The sequence below is a fragment of the Eptesicus fuscus genome, chromosome 15 (assembly GCF_027574615.1).
Source record: "Eptesicus fuscus isolate TK198812 chromosome 15, DD_ASM_mEF_20220401, whole genome shotgun sequence".
Lineage (NCBI taxonomy): Eukaryota > Metazoa > Chordata > Mammalia > Chiroptera > Vespertilionidae > Eptesicus > Eptesicus fuscus.
In genome coordinates, this window is record NC_072487.1 from 7113116 (window position 1) to 7132094 (window position 18979).

The following is an 18979-nucleotide window of genomic DNA, read 5'->3' on the forward strand; positions in this document are numbered from 1 at the left end:
GTTTTGATTACATAGTACTCTATTGTAAGTAGCAGCTTTCCTCAGACATTTCTTTACTTTAGAAGCCATCCTATATAATAAAAGCCTAATATGCAAATCGACCAAACAGCGGAACGACCAGTGGAATGACCGATTGCTATGATGTGCACTGACCACCAGGGGGCAGACGCTCAATGCAGGAGCTGCCCCCAGCCCGCAGGCTCCCGGGTGCCAGCAGGGGCCCCCCTATCGCCCTGCTGGTTGCCCCGCAGAGGGAGGCTACAGGCAGCGGCAAAGGGGTGATCAGGTGGTGGGGCTGGCGAGCGGGCGGTGCCAGGCCGGCCAAAGCGGGAGCCAGCAGGGGCCCCCTGATCGTCCCGCCAGTCGCCCCATAGAGGGAGGCAACCGGTGGCAGGGGGGGGCAGGGCTGGCGAGTGGGTAGCGCCAGGCCGGCCAAGGCAGGTGCCAGGGGGGGCCCCCTGATTGCCCCGCTGGTCGCCCCACAGATCGGCCCTGATTGCAGGCCAGGACTAGGGATGCTACCCATGCACAAATTTTGTGCACTGGGCCTCTAGTCTATATATATAAAAGGCTAATATGCTAAGTGTCCAACTGTTTGACTGGTAGCTATGACGCACACTGACCACCAGGGGCAGATGCTCAATGCACAGGCATGGAAACATGGAACAGACTGATCAATCTCAGAGGGAAGGGGGGAGGTGGGAGGGAGTAAAGAGATTAACCAAAGGTCTTATATGCATACTAGATGCCTGGTGCATGGATTCGTGCACCAGTGGAGTCCCTCGGCCTGGCCTGCAAGAATTGGGCCAAATCCATGAACCAGGCCTCCGACATTCCAAGGGGTCCCTGATTGCGAGAGGGTGCAGGCCAGGCCACGGGACCCCACCAGTGCACGAATCCATGCACTGGGCCTCTAGTAAGTTAATAAAAAGGAGTAGCTTTAAAAAATATTTTATATCAAATAATGATCACAGCAAAATACAAGATTCAAGTATATTTTTTAAAAACTAGTTTTTGAAAGTAGCTTCAATTTGATATCCTTTTCAGCTTTCATTGGGAAATATCCTACTTTCATCTTGAAATCTTATTTCATTTTCAGACCACCCAATAATAATAATAATAAACTCCAATAATAATAAACTCACTGTTTCATTGCAGGCTTAAAACATTATTCTGACGTGAGATATAGTTTTATTTTAATAGAAACTGTATAATATAGAAAGTATTTTATTTTTATTTAGAAACAAATATTTTTTATCTTATATCTATATTTCCTGCCTCTTTTTCACCTCTATTTTATTATCAAGTTACCTGTCACATAACTTCATACATAGAGGGACCTAGATAAATATTTATCTAGATTGATATTTATTGTAATCTCTCATTTTGCTGTTTTTAACCACTTCAATTTTTTTGTAATAGCTCAGATTCCTAGGAAACCTTGGAATATAAATGAGAGGCAAGAGTAAAGGGGTCTATACCAGCGGTAGCCAACCTTTTGGACCTCACGGACCACCAGTGGTCCGTGGACCACCGGTTTGTGACCACTGGTCTATACAACACTGCCACCTTATCCTATAGTTTTATTATCTCTTACAGCAGCATTTTTATGACTGTATCAGGAGGATAAATACTTTCTAGAATGAGGTCATTCTCCCCTCTTTTGTTAAAAACATCACTGTATTGCCCTGGCCAGTGTGGCTCAGTTGGTTGGAGTGTCATCCCATCCACCAAAAGGTGGTGGGTTCAATTCCTGGTCAGGGCACATACCCAGGTTGTGGGTTCGATCCCCAACTGGGGCCCATACGAGAGATAACTGATCAATATTTCTCTCTCATATAGATGTCTCTGTCTCTGTCTCTGTCTCTGTCTCTCTCTCTCTCTCTCTCTCTCTCTCTTCCTCTCTACAGTCAATTTAAAAAAAATCACTGTTATGGTTCACCAAAAGTATGATTCCACATTAGTGACTTATGTATATTTTGTATAAATAGTTGACCATCATTTTCTCAGAATATATTGTGCCAGTAGTATTTTGTGATGTAAGTAGTTACATAGTCTCGTTAGTCCTTTGCTTGTTTTTACTTTCTGTTTTTCTCTGGTTGCAGACCAATTCTCATGGTGAAACAGTGAAAACCTTGTATTTCAGCTACCTTGCAGTCCTTCAGAAGGTAGCTAACCACGTCTCGCTACTGCAGGCTGCTAGCACCTCCAAACAGCAGGTTTGGGTTGCCTTTTAAAATGTCTGTGATGCTATCTGGTATAAATACTTTATATTTGATATGAAATTTCCAACCAAATATCTTTATTTTTGTATGAAATTTAAGAGGAAACTAACTTGCTCATTTTTAATTTACATGCCGTAGAAGTATATGCACTTAAGTTTTTAATCAAAGTGAGAAATTTTAAACTTAACTTAAATAAGTCTTTCTTAAAATATTATGTTCAATTTATACAGGTTTAAATGTGTTGAGTTGACATTTCTCTTCATCTACCTCTTCCTTTTAAGGAAACACTCATCAAAAGGATATGTGATCAGGTATTTTCCAGATTCCCAGATTTTGTGCAGAAAAGCAAAGATGCAGCCTTTGAAACACTTTCTGACCCAAAATACAGTGGGAAAATGAAGGTAAGTGCTCTTCTTTCAGTTTTCATATACACAAGGATGATATACAGAATATTTATCAAATGGTATGACAGGGACACCAGCTAATCAGAACAGATGCCCAGTCATTCAGAAGAGATGGTGGCATCAAATGGTCGAGTGTATGTTAATTTAGTAGCTCACTATGAACCTGCGTCTGGTGTGTTCTCAATTAGAAGTAGTTATATTAAATATACTTCAAACTTTGCTATTGTTTTGGATTCATATCCTCTTAAAAATGTATGCTGTTGCCACATGTATAATAATTTGTCTTCAAATTTTTAAGGAGGTAATTTACCAGATCTATAAATGGTAATGCCAAATGGGAGGACGAGGATAGGTGGGAGCTCAGAATAAGAGAAAGAAGCTTCTTGAAGAGCTTTCTTTATTCTCTATGAGAACTCTAAGGGTTTTCAAGGCCTTTATTCTAGACTGAATTTTCTGTCTCTTGATTTTACTTGCCAACATAAATTGCAAGGTGCTATATCTCATTTGTGCAAGGGAGCATTGTTGTACACTGGGAAACTGACCTGGAGGTGTGCTCTTGGTAAGGAATTCCTGAGGGAGGGTCTGAAAAGTAAGGCTAGGTTTTCCAACCACGACCCAGGCCTCTGGGCATTGCCTGTCATGGATGCATGAAATACAGTTTCTAGCCTCCTTGTAGCAGAATTCACTTGTTTAACCCCTTTATAACTATCGAGAATCTTTATTTATGGATTCCAAGATTTTTACAGAACGATTTCCAACTTTATGTTTTAATTAACAAAAATTAAGTTATTTCTTTTGGCATAAAAATAAAAAGGAAGTAATTAAGGTAGGTTTTTTTTTTTCTTTGAAATCCTGGAAATATTTTTAGCAGTTAATCTATATAAGTTCACCATAGTTTAGTTTGCCTGGATCTCTAAATTCAGTGGTATAATATGTAAACTAGGAAGATTACCTTAAAATCTTGTGAGTGTATTTTTTTTACTGAGATATAATTGACTGTAACGTTGTATTAGTTTATGTATGCAACATAATGATTTGATAAATGCAAATATTTTGAAATGATTACCACACCACAATAAGTCTAGTTAACATCCATCACCTCACATAATTACAATTCTTTCCTTGAGATGAGTACTTTATAATCTGTCCCCTCCTAAATATACAGTATGGTATTGTTAACTACAGCCACTACGCTGTACAATATTTCCCCAGGATTTACTTATCTTAGAGAAGCTTGTACCCTTTGAATACCTTCACCCATTTCATCTGTTCCACACCCCCTGCCTTTGGCGACCACTAATCTGTTCTCTATACCTAAGAGTTTGATGTTTTGTTTTGTTTTAAGAATCCACATATAAGTGAGATCATATGCTATTTGTCTTTGTCTGACTTATTTCACTTCACATAATTCCCTCGAGGTCTATTTATTTGTCTCAAATGACAGGATCACATCTTCTTTATCCATTCATCTATTGACAGACATTTATGTTGTTTCCATGTCTTGGCTATTGTAAATAATGCTGCAGTGAACATGGGGGTGTTGATATTTTTTTGAGATTGATTTTATTCTTTTGCATGTGATTGTCTAGTTTTTAAGAGACTGCCTTTCCCCATTTTAAATTCTTGCCTTCTTTGTTGTAAATTAATTGACCATATATGTATGGTTTCATTTCTGGGCTCTCTATTCTGTTCCATTGATCTATGTATCTGTTTTTATGCCAATACTATACTGTTTTGATTATTATTGCTCTGTAATATAATTTGAAATCAGAAAGTGTGATGCCTTCAGCTTTGTTCTTCCTCAAGATTGCTGTGGCTATTGGGGTCTTTTGTGGTTCCATTCAAATTTTAGGATTGTTCTATTTCTGTGAAAAATGCCATTGGAATTTTGATAGGGATTACATTGAATCTGTAGACAGCTTTAGGTAGTTTGAACATTTTAGCAATATTAATTTAATACATGAGCACAGAACATCTTTCCATTTATTGTGTCATCTTCAGTTTCTTGCATCATGACTTAAAGTTTTCAGCGTACATGTCTTTCATCTCCTTGGTTAAATTTATTCCTAGGTATTTTATTATTTTTGATGCAGTTGAAAATGGGATTGTTTTCTTAATTTCTTTTTCTGATAGTTCCTACTAGTGCATAGAAATGCAACTGATTTTTGTATATTGATTTTTTTCCTGCAACCACAGGGTGGGGCAAAAATAGGTTTATAGTTAAGAGTATGCAAAACAGAGTTTATTCTTGTATTATTATTTATTAATGATTGTATTATTTTCCATATGAACAACTATAAACCTAACCTTTTCCACCCTGTATACTGATTTTGTATGTTAGTTCTAACACCTTTTGATTTTTTGTTGATTCTTCAGGGTTTTCCTATATATAATATGTAGTCTAAAAATAGAGGTAGTTTTGCTTTTTTCTAATTTGGATGCCCTTTATTCTTTTTCTTTTCTTCTCCCCTCCCCCTCCTCCTCCTTTTTCCTAATTGCTCTGGCTAGGATGGTTAGTATTATATTGAATAAAAGTGGCAAGAGTGCCTTGGCCAGTGTTGCTAAGTGGTTAAAGCTTCGGCCCATGCACCTAAAGGTAGAGGGTTTGATTCCTGGTCAAGAGGACTACCTGGGTTGTTGGGCGGTTCGAGTCCCTGGTTGGTATGTGCAGGAGGTAACCAATCAATGTATCTCTCTCACATCGGTGTTTCCTCCTCTCTCTTTCTATCTTTCCCTCCCTCCCAAATGCCCTCCCTCCCTTCCATTCTCTCTAAAGAAAAAAAACAAGAAAAACAAACAAACAATGGAAAAAATAACCATGAGTGAAGATTAACAACAACAAAAAAGTGACAAGAGTGGGCATTCTTTTTTAAAATATATATATTTTTTTATTGATTTCAGACAGGAAGGGAAAGGGAGAGAGTGATAGAAGCATCAATAATGAGAGTGAATCATTGATCAGCTGCCTCCTGCTTGCCCCTACTGGGGATTGAACCTGCAACCCAGGCATTTGCCCTGACTAGGAATTGAACAGTGACCTCCTGGTTCATAGGTTGATGCTCAACCCCTGAGCCATACCAGCCAGGCAAGAGTGGGCACTCTTATATTGTTCCTGATTTTAGAAGATAAGCTTTCAGTTTTTCACCATTAAGCATGTTAGCTGTGGGATTGTTACATATGGGCTTTATTATGTTGAGGTATGTCCCTCTATATCCACATTGTTGGGAGTTATGTATTTTTAAAATAAATATGTTTGACCCTAGCCAGTGTGGTTCAGTTGGTTGGGTGTTGCCCCATGCACTGCAAGGGTGCCAGTTCAATTCCCGATCAGGGTGGCATATGTCCAGGTTTTGGCCTCTATCCCTGGTAGGGGGCATGCAGGAGGCAGCTAATCGATGTTTCACTCTCAAATTGATGTTTCTTGCTCTCTCTCCCTCTCCCTTCCTCTCTAAAAAGCAATAAAAAAATCTTTAAAAAATACATATGTGTATATATGTTTGTTCTGGTGAGAATATTCTATGATTAATAAGATATATTTCAAATAATATTTTCTAACAATGGTAAATATTTTTATTACCAATTTTGTTTACTTCTATTATTTTAAATTAAAAAACATGAAATCCCCATTAATTTAGGACTGAGTACTAATTTTCTGATAACTTAAGCCAGTAGATTGTTTCTAAAAATTATGGCCTTCATTGAAAACTATTTCAAACATTATCTATTGCTATTTATTTAAATTCTATTCATTGGGACTCTACTAAAAAGTTACTACTCTTGAAATAAAATGAAAATTTATAACTCTGCACTTTCTTATATATCCATTAAATATATGGTTTAAAACATACTGTTAATTAAGGTTATATAATTAGGAAAAGTAGTGTCTGATTAAGATAATTATTGTATTTATATTTTATTAAGACTTTTAAAAGGGTAAAAGCAAGCATAAATTGTTGCTGGAGGCTGGGTGCCTTTATATGTGAAGGAAGCATGTAATTTACTTGTTATGTGAAAGCACCAGAAAATCAGAGACTGGTAGTAATAAGCTAGGGTTATATTTTTAAGGCTGTGTTTCATCATTTGATTAGCAACTTGATGTGGTGATTTAGTGATTGAAAACCTATAGGCTTATTATGGAATTATTGCCTACGGGGTTAAGAACTCAAAATTGCATGTACTTTTTAAATTCAGGTAATAAAATAGCCTCATTCTATTTCTCTTATAGGTTAGCCTGCAGGTGCAATTTATTTGTGGGTTTAATGCCCACTGTACCCTTCGTAGCCTCAAAGCTACACTCATGAACTCCTGCTCTTTCTCTTAAGTGCCAAGGTCTGTTGACCTCAACTACTATTCAAGGGGATGGTCACACACTGCACTTATTTCCCTGATAAAAGTCCTCATTTTTCTTTCCCTTGAGAAATGCCACAAAGTCATTTATTGTGGAGAGTGGGGGGAAAAGACTAGGAAACCATGTTTAGTGCTGCTGGAATCATACAAGGATCATGTTAATCTCTATGCCTGACTAATTTGAGTAAAATTAGATGCAAGATTCCTTAGCTGTGAATATCCCCAAATTTAAGATTCCTTTTTAGGTGGATTGCCCTGGTCTGTAAAGAATAAGTGAATGGTAAAACATTGGGTCTGTATTGTTAAGACTCCAACCTATAGTGACTACACTGTCATTTATGAAATTTCTAATAAGGAATATTAGTTTATAGTTATTCATTTAGTTAATGACTCTGTTTTTTTATTTTTTGAACTAGCCTAATAAAGACCAAAAGCATTCGCTTTTCTTATTACTTGTTTTTGTTTTTACTATAAGATATTCAAGAATGCCTGAAAAAATGCAATAGTAATTAGAGTGGATTTCTGTGCAATATATCCTTGATTTAATATATTGATGTCTTTAAGAGAATGAAAAGTCAAGCCACAGACTGGGAGAAAATATTTGCAAAACAATAAGAGACTGGTATCTAAAATATACATATAGAACTCTTAAAACTTAACAATAAGAAAACAATTCAGTTTAAAAAATGGGCAAAAGACCTGAACAGATACCTCACACAGAAGATATACAGATGGCAAATAAGCAGGTGAAAAGATGCTCAGTGTCATTAGGGAATTACAAATTAAAACAACAGTGAGATACCACTACATATCTATTTGAATGGCTGAACCCCACATACTGACAATACCAAATGCTAGCATATGGAGCAATAGGAACTCATTTGTTGCTGATGAGAATGCAAAATGGTATGGCCACTTTGGAAGACAGTTTGCATTTTCTAATAAAGCTAATTAAACTCTGAGCATAAGATCCAGCAATCACACTCATTGGTATTTACTCAAATGAGTTAAAAACTTAGTGTCACACAAGAGCCTGCGTACAGATGTTTAAAGCAACTTTATTCACAATTGCCAGAACTTGGAAGCAATACTAGTAAAGATGTCCTTCAGTAATAGGTACGTGGATAAGCAGACTGATCTGTCTAGACAATGGAGTATTATTTAACAATAGAAAGAAATGATCATTCAAGCTACAAAAAAACACACACAGAGGCACCTTAAATGCATGTTGCTCAGTGAAAGAAGTCAGTCTGAAAAGGCTACATACTGTATGATTCCATGTATGTGGTATTCTGGAAAAGGCAAAACTAGAGAGAAAATAAAATGATCCGTGGTCACCAGAGGTTTGTAGGGAGGGAGGAATAGAAGGAGCATGGGGAAGTTTTAGGGTAATGAAACTGTTCTGTATCATACTATTATAGTATATACATGTGATTATACCTTTGTCAAAACCCATAGAACTGTACAACACAATGAGTGAACCCTACTGTGAACTATAGACTTTAGTTGATAATAATTTATCAGTGTTCATTCATTAGTTGTTGTAAATACACTACCCTAATGTAAGATGTTAATAGAGGAAGTTGTGTAGAGAAGAGATGGGAATGGGTAGAAGAGGTATTCTATGGGACTCCTCTGTATATTCTACTCAATTCTTTGCTCTAAAAAATAAAGTATTAATTTAAAAAGTTAATGTATTATGTGAAATGAAATGCATGTACTTTATATAGAATCGTTTATTTAAAAAAAAATACTAGAGGCCTGGTGCATGAATTCGTGCATGGGTGGGGTCTGGCAGATCCACCCACCCCGATCGAGGCTGGGCCGTCCAGGGGGAGGGGCTTCGGGCAGTTGGCTGGCTGGCCCAACCCCTTGGTCAAACTCCCAGTCCAACTCATGGTCAAGGGGACAATTTGCATATTAGCGTTTTATTATCCAATCTAATAGAAGAGTAATATGCAAATTGACCATACCTCCGCTACACCCACCAGCCAATCAGGAGCGAATATGCAAATAAACCCAACCAAGATGGCTGAGGCCACGGAGAGCAGGAGGGTGGCTTGGGTTTCCCAGGCAATGGAGGAAGCCAAGCTTTCCACCTGCCCTTGCCGGCCCAGGCCTCTGCTTAAGGCTACAAAGTTTCAATTATAGAAGGTAAATAAATCCCAACAGAAATGGCTGTGGCCATGGAGCGAGCAGGAGGCTTGGCTCTGCTCCAGGCTACAAAGTTTCAATTGTAGAAGATAAATAAATTCCAGATACCAGGGCCTCCGCTTGGGTCGCCGGGGGGTGTGGCTGGCCTGCAAACCACCACAGGCCCATCGCCCAGGCCGCCCCATGCCCCAAGGGAACCCCCACCCTGATCTGGGACACCTTTCAGGGCAAACCAGCTGACCCCCACCCATGCACCCATGCCTCTATCCTATCTAATAAAAGAGTAATATGCAGATTGACCATCACTCCAACACACAAGATGGCTGCCCCCATGTGGTCAAAGATCCTGCCCCCATGTGGACACAAGATGGCCACCACAAGATGGCCAGCAGGGGAGGGCAGTTGGGAGGGACCAGGCCTGCAAGGGAGGGCAGTTGTGGGCAATCAGGCCAGCAGGGGAGGGCAGTTAGGAGGGACCGGGCCTGCAAGGGAGGGCAGTTGTGGGCGATCAGGCCAGCAGGGGAGGGCAGTTGGGAGGGACCAGGCCTGCAAGGGAGGGAAGTTGGGGCTACCAGGCCTTCAGGGAAGGGCAGTTGGGGGGGACCCAGGTCTGCAGGGGAGAGCAATTGGGGGGTACCAGGCCTGCAAGGGAGGGCAGTTAGGGGTGACCAGGCCTGTAGGGGAGGGCAGTTAGGGGCAAATAGGCTGGCAGGGGAGCAGTTAGGCATCAATCAGGCTGTCAGGGGAGTGGTTAGGGGGTGATCAGGCTGGCAGGCAGAAGCAGTTAAGGACAATCAGGAAGGTAGGCAGGCGAGTAGTTGGGAGCCAGCAGTCCTGGATTGTGAGAGGGATGTCCGACTGCCCATTTAGGCCCGATCCCTCAAGGGGTTCCAGATTGGAGAGGGTGCAGGCTGGGCTGAGGGACACCACCCCCCCCCCAAGCACGAATTTCGTGCACCAGGCCTCTAGTATAGGATAAAATTAAATGTCAGTAAAACTACTTAATATGTTCTCCAAGTATTAAAATAATTTTACCTTATCTGTGACATTTTTATTCACCATTTGATTGGTTATCTGAGTAGACTTTTCTTTTAACTTCTTAGCTTTTTTTGAGGGATTGCAGGGTAGAGGTCAGAGTTAGGACAATATCTTCTCTTGCTCAAATATTAAAAGAGTGCTATATTGAGTATAATTTTTTTTATTTAGAAGGTTAAATGTTTATACATAATTGAATAAATAAAATTACTGTTTATTGTAAAGTTCAACAAAACCTTGGACTTTGTTCAGAAAATTCCTTTTCTTTCCTTCTGGGGCTGCTTTTCCACAGTATTCTAGGCTGTCATTGCCAGATGTGGAGATGCCTGCTTTTAAAACAATAGTATTACTATTATAAACAGGCGTTGGATTATTTGCTTCCCCCCTAAAGGCACTGTGTGTTGGGGGCAGATTATTGGCATTTTGAGGTCAAAATCAAATCTGGAAGTCTGAAGTTCCTATAAATAAAGAAACAGAGAGGAGAAAATGAGAAGAGGTATATATCTGACTGATTATTTAAAAAAAATATATCAAGACTTTTAGAACCTAGATGTAATTAAACACATTTCATTACATCTGTCTAGGGGAAATTAAAATACTTCCTAAAAGGAATGCTGCTCTGTAATTTAGTTTCTGAACATATTGTAGGTATAAAGAAAGTATATTTTAGAAATTGAATTAAACCATTTAAATGTGGCTCATAATCTAAAATGCTTCCTTTTTATTAAAACAACATGAGATAAAATAAGAGTCTTTGGGAACTTTACCTCATTTTTCACCATGTGGTGATGGCTAACCCTTCATGTAATATCTAATACTTTATTTCTCTAACTTGCCAAAAATGAAGGGAATTAGGAAATATGACTTGAGGTTATATTATATAAAAATACTTTCTAAGAAGTTCTCAAGTGATATTTATATCTAACCCTTCATGTAATATCTAATACTTTATTTCTCTAACTTGCCAAAAATGAAGGGAATTAGGAAATATGACTTGAGGTTATATTATATAAAAATACTTTCTAAGAAGTTCTCAAGTGATATTTATATGTACGAAGTGTACTCATTTTTAGGTGCTAAAACTTGGTTTTGAACTCTCATTAAAAAAATATTTGTAAACAAATTTAGGATGAAAATGCTCATTTGAAAACATGTAATAACTTAATATTTGTGAACATACACAGGTGGCATAAAATTAAAAATGAGGATGATGCAGTATTGTGCTCAAGGAACAGATTCTCGCTGTAAGTCCAGAGCTCCTCCTCCCCACATTTGGAGCTGAGACTCTGGGACACTGAAAGTCATGAGAGCCTCATGGCCAAAGCAGTGATACGGAATAAAAAACCATTTAGAACACATTTTAAAAACACGTTTAAGGAATAAAGAAAAACAGTAAAGAAAACAGATAAAGAAAAACAATGTTGCATTTTCCCCACTTTCAGTGAATGATATTGCATCTTAGCACTTAATGAAGAGATCAAATCAAGGACAGAACCAAGTGAAACATTGCACATCTCTCCTGCTGAAAAACAGGCTGCTTGCGGGCCGCTGGGCATTCAGGAAATGCTCTCAAACACAGCTTTGGAAGGCCCATTGTTCCTGGCTTTATTGATGCAGATCTTAACATTGTAGACACCTGAAAACCCAGGGCACAAGGGACTTTGAATACAGATGAAGAAAGCCAAAGACAGATAAAGAAACACACGCTCAGCAGCAATGCAGGACACGTCCCTGCGATTCCTTGTCTTCACTCACATGGACTGGGCTCATTCGTGCCTGTGCCACCTCTCATTCCTCTGCTTCTGCATTTGCCCAGTTACAGTATGATGGCTGACTGTGGTTCTTTAAGCAGTTAGGCACCTTTAATTTCATGCTGCAGTATTAGTAATGCAATGGCAGGTATGGGCTCTACAACCAAAATGAGAAAATTTCAAACTACATTCTTTGGGGAGCAGAATAATAAAGCTGCATTGTTTAAAAATATTTACCTACTAGAGGATTTGATGGGATTTATAATTTTTACAGGAAAACATAGTCAGAAAAAGAACAGATGCTTGCCATGTAAATTGGGTCAGACATAGCCTGTACTAAGCCTGTGCATCCTCGGGCAGAGAAGGACCCAGGCCAGCGTAGGCTCCGTGGTGTGGCCCAGAAGCCTTAGAGGGAAAGCTGTGGACATTCCCATGCAGACAGCATGAAGTGCTTCTGACACTGACAGCCATTTGAAAACTTAGGGTTCAGAGTCACACCTTACAAATCTCAGGAGAGATGCACAGTGATACAAAGTGTACTCTTAATTGGAACTGGTTCACTGATGCTCTGTGGTTCATTTCCAGGTCCTTCAGCAGCTTTTAAATCACTGCAGGAAAAACAAAGATAAAGTTCTTCTTTTCTCCTTCTCCACCAAGGTGAGTTTGGTCTGCAGTGTGTTCTTGAATGGCCCAGCCTTAACTCCTGAAGCAGAAAGCCTCAAATACATACTGGCATCCAGCCATCTTTTCTGTCTTATAGGTACTGTAGGAAATGGTAGTGAGGGAGGAGACATAAATCTCAGTTACATCAGGGATACTGTCAAGTAGCAACTCAAAGATAGATTTTTAATCTTCTGTTGATGTTTTTATTGATAATTAAAATGTTCTGTAAAACATTTAAGCGATTTTAAAATGTAGAAAATAGCATAAATAAATGAAATATATTTACATAAATGGTTTGGCCAATAGTTTTCTTTTTATTTGGTTTTACTTTTAAAAATTCAAGATTGATTTTTTTTCTTGAAAGATTGGGGTTTTTTTTAAAGAAAGGTTGCTTAAGGTTAAAGTCAGTTTCAGGATAATGAAATATATGGGTCAGAAGTCAGAAAAATATCTGTTCCTCTAATTATAAGAAAGAAATTGTGAGCAGCAATAATTAATACTTAGAAAATTTTCTCTCTGTATGTGTAAAGCTTATTGAACCGTGAATTCACCTTTGCCTGTCTTCCTACCTTTCCTCTAGTTGCTCGATGTGCTGCAGCAATACTGTATGGCATCTGGGCTTGATTACCGACGACTCGATGGCAGTACAAAATCAGAGGAAAGAATCAAGATCGTGAAAGAGTTCAACAGTACTCAAGATGTTAACATTTGCCTTGTCTCCACAATGTAAGAAAATCATATTTGATACCTTGATTTTTATCTAATTGCTTTTAAGATTTAGGGTAATTTTAAAACTATGACTGACTTTTTAGTGGTTAGGCTTATTTTGTTTTGTTTTATTTGACTTTAAGGAAAAGCAGCAAAAATGCTATTATGATGGGACTAATGATTTCTTGAATTTTACCTAACCTGTTCTCTCAATTCCTTTATCATCACTGAATTCCCCTTTATATGTCTGCATATGTAAAGGTAATAATCCAAAAAATAGATTTTTAAAGGAATTTTCTGCAGTAGTGTTTTGTCTCATGTCCATGGTCAGAATGAAACTTAATTAAATAATGGAGTTATTAATCAAATAACAGAAAATCGTTTGTAGCAATGGTTTGCAAACTGCTCAAGGAGCCCTAGGGAGCTCACAGGGCCAGCGGGCCAGGCATTTCCCTACTTTGTCTCTACCTATGATCAACCAGAGCAACTCCCATTCTAGGTTTTATTAAAGTTAAAGCAGGTCTAACACCTGCTTACAAATCTCTAACAAAAACCTTTTAAAGAATATACACACTTAAGACACTTAAGCTAAGTAAAATTCATCTTTTGGTGGGTAACAAATCCGTAACTATTGGTATCTAATGTAGTATTTTATATATTTGCTCCCATTGTCTTTTAGAAAGAATTTTAAGAAGTTTTAAAAATAAATTTATATAAAATGCAAAAAGTAAAAATAAGTAAAAAATTACCTAAATGATGAAGAAAATTGTGTGTATGATGAGTGAGCTACTTACTGTTGAGAACTAAAATAATTCTAGAATTCTTGCAGCTAAGGCAAAAGGAGATAAGCTCTGGATTCCCAATTTCCTGTGAATGAATTCAAGTTATAATTTCTCACCTGAGTCCTTACAAAGCAATAAATGACGTAGTATACTGTCTTCAGTTAATTTAAATAAAAAATGCATATTAAATTTATAAGTAATGTTTTTCAAAGTAATAAATGCTTTCAACAGTTCAAATAGTACAGAACTATTTGTAAGCAGTCATCTCTCAGTCAACTCACCCTCAGTCTAATTTGATGGCATCTAACATAAACTCCTAATTATCTCTTCAGCTGTATTAGAAATTGCTATTTAATCCATCCATTGAATTTTTAAAGACGTGTACTTTTTATGTTTAGAAGTTCTACTTGATATTTTTCAAATCTGCCTGATTATTTTTACTCATATTTTATTCTTTATGGTTTCTAGCCTTTCTTTTAATTCTTTAGTAATTTTAATCTTTTTTGAAAAAATTCCTTTTGAATGGCATTTTTGCTCTGTTAACTCTTGTACTTGGAGGTGCTAATCCTTCTATTTGATGTTTCCTCTGGCTCTTGCTTATGGTAGATGGCATCTTCACAAATTTTCAAATTTTTTATTTTGAGCTTATCGTCAGTGCGTCTTTTTCCTCCTTGGAAATCCTTTGCTTGGAGTTTTCCATTGCTGTGGTTTTGCTTTGACTTCTGCTTGGCATCCCAACTAAGGGAAGGGAAGAGTTTTAGATTCCTGTTTTCCTGTGACTGAATTCAAGGAGTAATTCATTGCATAAGTCTTTACACAGTAAAGAATCTTACATAACATAGTAAGTACATTCTTCAGCTGTGTTTTGCAAAAGACATAACTAAGCTCAGTTTTTGTTTTGTTTTTCTCATTTTGCAATAGTTTATATTTAATTTCTAGATGTGTAGCAGAAGAATTACCACATTAGCTTAGCCCATCATTTTGCCAGAATCCTAAGTCTTCATTATCTTTTCATTTATCAACATTACACAGCTTGGATTCTGTTATGAAAGAGGACTTGGTCTACTTACACTACTCTCTCCCCACTTTTAACCCTTTGCACTCGCTTGCTTTTTTCTCGATTCCTGCTACCTATGCTAACTGTGTCGAGTCACACTCGACATCCGAATGCAAAAGGTTAACAAAGTCCTTATTATTTTTACTAGAGGCCTGTGCACGGTGCACGGCAGGGTCCCTCAGCCTGGCCCATGGGGATCGGGCCGAAACCGGCTCTCCAACATCCCCCAAGGGGTCCTGGATTGCGAGAGGGCAGTCCTCAGGTGATGCACCCCAGAATTGGGCTCCCTCTTCTCTGGTTCCGGGTGCATCACCTGAGAACTGCAGCTGCCAAGTAACTGCAGCTTGGCAGCTCCTGCATTGAGCATCTGCCCCCTGGTGGTCAGTGCATGTCATAGCTGGTCAGATGGTTAAACAGTCGGACGGTTGCTTAGGCTTTATATATATATATATATATATTTATATATCCTATATAATAAAAGGCTAATATGCTAAGTGTCTGGTTGTCCAGTCGTCCATTCAACCAATCAAAGCGTAATATGCTAATTATATGTTAGGGCCGCTCAACCACCAGGGGCAGACAGTCTGCCAGTTGCTATGACGTGCACTGCATACCAGGGGGCAGACACTCCGACTGGTAGGTTAGCTTGCTGCTGGGTTCTGGCTGATTGGGACTGAGCGAGATGGGCTGGACACGCCCTGGAGCCCTCCCGCGTTCCTTCCCCAGCTGGCCAACCTCCCACGTCCCTCACTGGCCCTACGCAGAAGCTGCCCCCTGGTGGTCAGTGTGCTCCCACAGGGGGAGCGCTGCTTAGCCAGAAGCTGGGCTCACGGCTGATGAGCGCAGCAAGCACAGTAGTGATGGCGGGAGCCTCTCCTGCCTCGGCTGCAGGCAGGCAGTAAGGAGCCAGGGGTCCCAGACTTTGAGAGCCCCAGACTGCGAGAGGGATGTCTGCCTGCTGGCTTAGGCCCGATCCCCCGGGACTAAGCCGGCAGGCGGACATCCCTTGAGGGGTCCTGGACAGGCTGAGGGAGCTCCTCCCCCTCCCCCGCTCCAGTGCTCGAAAATCAATTTTCTTACTTTCCAAGCTCTGGCCTCTAGTATGTCTATAAATACTTTAGTAACTTTAAATAATGTTCCTTAATTTTTAATGTTTTAGTCCATCTACTTCCTACAGTATCTTCTAAATGCTTATAATGGGTGGTATTAGCATTAGCACGCATCCACCATTTATATTTTTGTCACCTATTCATATTATCTGTCAATTATTTTAACTGTTACCTCATCAGGGATATTAGGAATTTTCAAAGAGTCCTGCAAAAATAACCAAGTCTTCCATGCTCTACCCATAGATTGCCTCTAAAATTTAGAGGCTAGAAAACAGCATTTACATTATTATGATTTTGCAAACATTGTTAATGCTGGACCACAGAGTGCTAAGGTAATTTCTCAGCTGTGAAATATGTTGGAGAGCCGGTTTCGGCCCGATCCCCACGGGCCAGGCTGAGGGACCCTGCCGTGCACCGTGCACAGGCCTCTAGTAAAAATAATAAGGACTTTGTTAACCTTTTGTAAGTGCTAATGTTTGTGACCTCTTGGCCAGTTCAAGGAGGACAGTCTTAACATCAACCTCAAATGAGTTCTCTTTTCTAACACTTCCATCATCATCTTATGTTTATGCAGTTCCGTTTACTTCATATTTTAATCATAATTTTCTTAATGCTTTACCTTCAGTATATTTTTGCCTTTTATAGTAATAACTAGAGGCCTGGTGCACAAAATTCATGCACAGGGTGGGGGGTTGTCCCTCAGCCCAGCCTGCACCCTCTCTAATCTGGGACCCTTTGAGGAATATCCGACTGCCCGTTTAGGCCCGATCCCATTGGGCAGTCGGACATCCCTCTCACAATCCAGGACTGCTGGCTCCCAAATGCCCTCCCCTGCAGGCCTGGTCCCCCACCACTGCCCTCCCCTGCAGGCCTGGGTCCCTCCAACTGTCCTCCTCTGCAAGCCTTGTCCCCCCCCAAACTGCCCTCCCCTGAAGGCATGGGTCCCCCCCAACTGTCCTCCACTGCAGGCCTGGTTCCCCCCCCCCAACTGTCCTCTCCTGCAGTCCTGTTCCCCCTCCCCCAACTGCCTTCTCTTGCAGGCCTTCCCCCCCCCAACTGCCCTCCCTGCTTGCCTGATCACCCACAACTGCCCTCCCCTGCAGGCCTGGTCCCCCTGCCCTCCCCTGCAGGCTTGGTCCCCCTCAACTGCCCTTCTCTGCAGGCCTGGGTCCCCCCCAACTTCCCTCCCCTGCAGGCCTGGGTACCCCCCAACTGCCCTCCCTTGATGGCCTGGTCTCCCCCAATTGCCCTCCCCTTCCAGCCTGGTCACCCCTAACTGCCCTCCTCTGCTGGCCTTGTCACCCCTAACTTCCCACAACTGCCCCCCCTGCAGGCCATCTTGTGGCAGCCATCTTGTGTCCACATGGGGGCAGCCATCTTTGACTACATGGGGGAGGCCATCTTGTTTTATTGTTAGGTGTTATGGTCAATTGGAGTGATGGTCAAGTTGCATATTACTCTTTTATTAGATAGGATAGTCTTCAATATATTATTAATTCACCATCACACTTTCTCTTCTGTTGACTCCTCTGTATCCTGAAGATACACTTGCTCCTGAAGTCTTTTGTTCTCTAGTTTTAATCTGGACTGATTGTTCTCTAGTCCTGATTAAGAACTGTTATCTTGAAGTATCCTTTCACTGCTTTTCTGCATGGATCCACTTTTCCTGAATTTTATGCCGTTTTCATTCTTGGTTTGCCTCCTTGTTTCACTGGAGAATATCTTCAAGTAATTTTGTAAGTTGGGATTTTAGAAAGTAAATTTTCTGCATCTTTGAATATCAGAAAATGTCTTTTATGTGCCCTCTCACTTAATTGCTGCTTTGGCCAACTAAATTCTAAATTGAAAATAATTTCCTGACTGTTTATGGAAGGTTATTAAAGCACTGTTTTCAGGTATTTAATGTTGCTTAATAGATGTCTAAGGCCAATCTGACTCTCATTCCTCTTTGGTAACTCACAAGAGTTCCTTTTCACCTGTGGTATTCTGAAATTTTATAGTGATATTTGAGTCTTGGTGTGGATCTTTGTTCATTTCTTATGCTGGCACAATCTGAAGGCTTGTTTTCTTTTTCAACTCTGGAAAATTCTCTTTGATTATTTCTTTGTCAATGGCTTCTATTCTATTTTTCAAGTATCTCTGTTGCTCTCGCATGCCAGATTGTCAGATCTTAGAGTTCCCATATTGATTATTTAAATCTCTGAACTTTGCATTCATGTTCCATTTTGTTATCTTTTTGCTCTATATTCTGAGAAATGTTATTTTCCAGTCTTTTTAAATCTGATTATTTTACTTGGAATAATTTTTAATCTAAAAATTTTCTTGCTTTCCAAGCTCTTTTGTTCTCTAAATTATCTTTATTCTGGAATATCAGTACCTTAATGCCGGGTTGTTTCTCAGCATCTAGAAAGGGTTCAGGAATCTGGAGAAGGGCTACGTGTAAATTAATAAAGAGACTAGACATGAAATATAAATTTGGAAGGCATTTTGGGGAGTCAGAGGAGACCTAGCTTCAGTAACCAAGTTCTCTCTGAATCTCTGGACCCCTAGATTTTATTAACACAAATTGCCCTATGGCAAAGCAGATATACATATCAAAGGTAAGGCTTGGTATACAGTAGGCATTGTCAGATTGGAGGAACTGCCTTAGGCTCTTCAGCTATTTGGCCAGCGGCAGGTAGATTGAAATGCCCTCAGCTGTCTGGCAGTAGGCAATAATATATGCAGATTTTCAGGTTTGGGGA

The 18979-nt window shown here is 39.7% G+C and overlaps 1 protein-coding gene across 2 annotated transcripts in view; it reads left to right on the forward strand.

The window, feature by feature from the left end:
* The window catches only part of ERCC6L2 (ERCC excision repair 6 like 2), a 131913-nt gene that overhangs the window by 43334 nt on the left and 69600 nt on the right, over positions 1 to 18979 (forward strand). For both annotated transcript variants that reach the window (XM_054727095.1, XM_054727094.1), the window contains exons 8-11: positions 2106 to 2219; positions 2507 to 2626; positions 12502 to 12573; positions 13160 to 13305. In XM_054727095.1, the coding sequence (XP_054583070.1) occupies positions 2106 to 2219; positions 2507 to 2626; positions 12502 to 12573; positions 13160 to 13305 (452 nt within the window). The remainder of the gene's footprint in view (positions 1 to 2105; positions 2220 to 2506; positions 2627 to 12501; positions 12574 to 13159; positions 13306 to 18979) is intronic.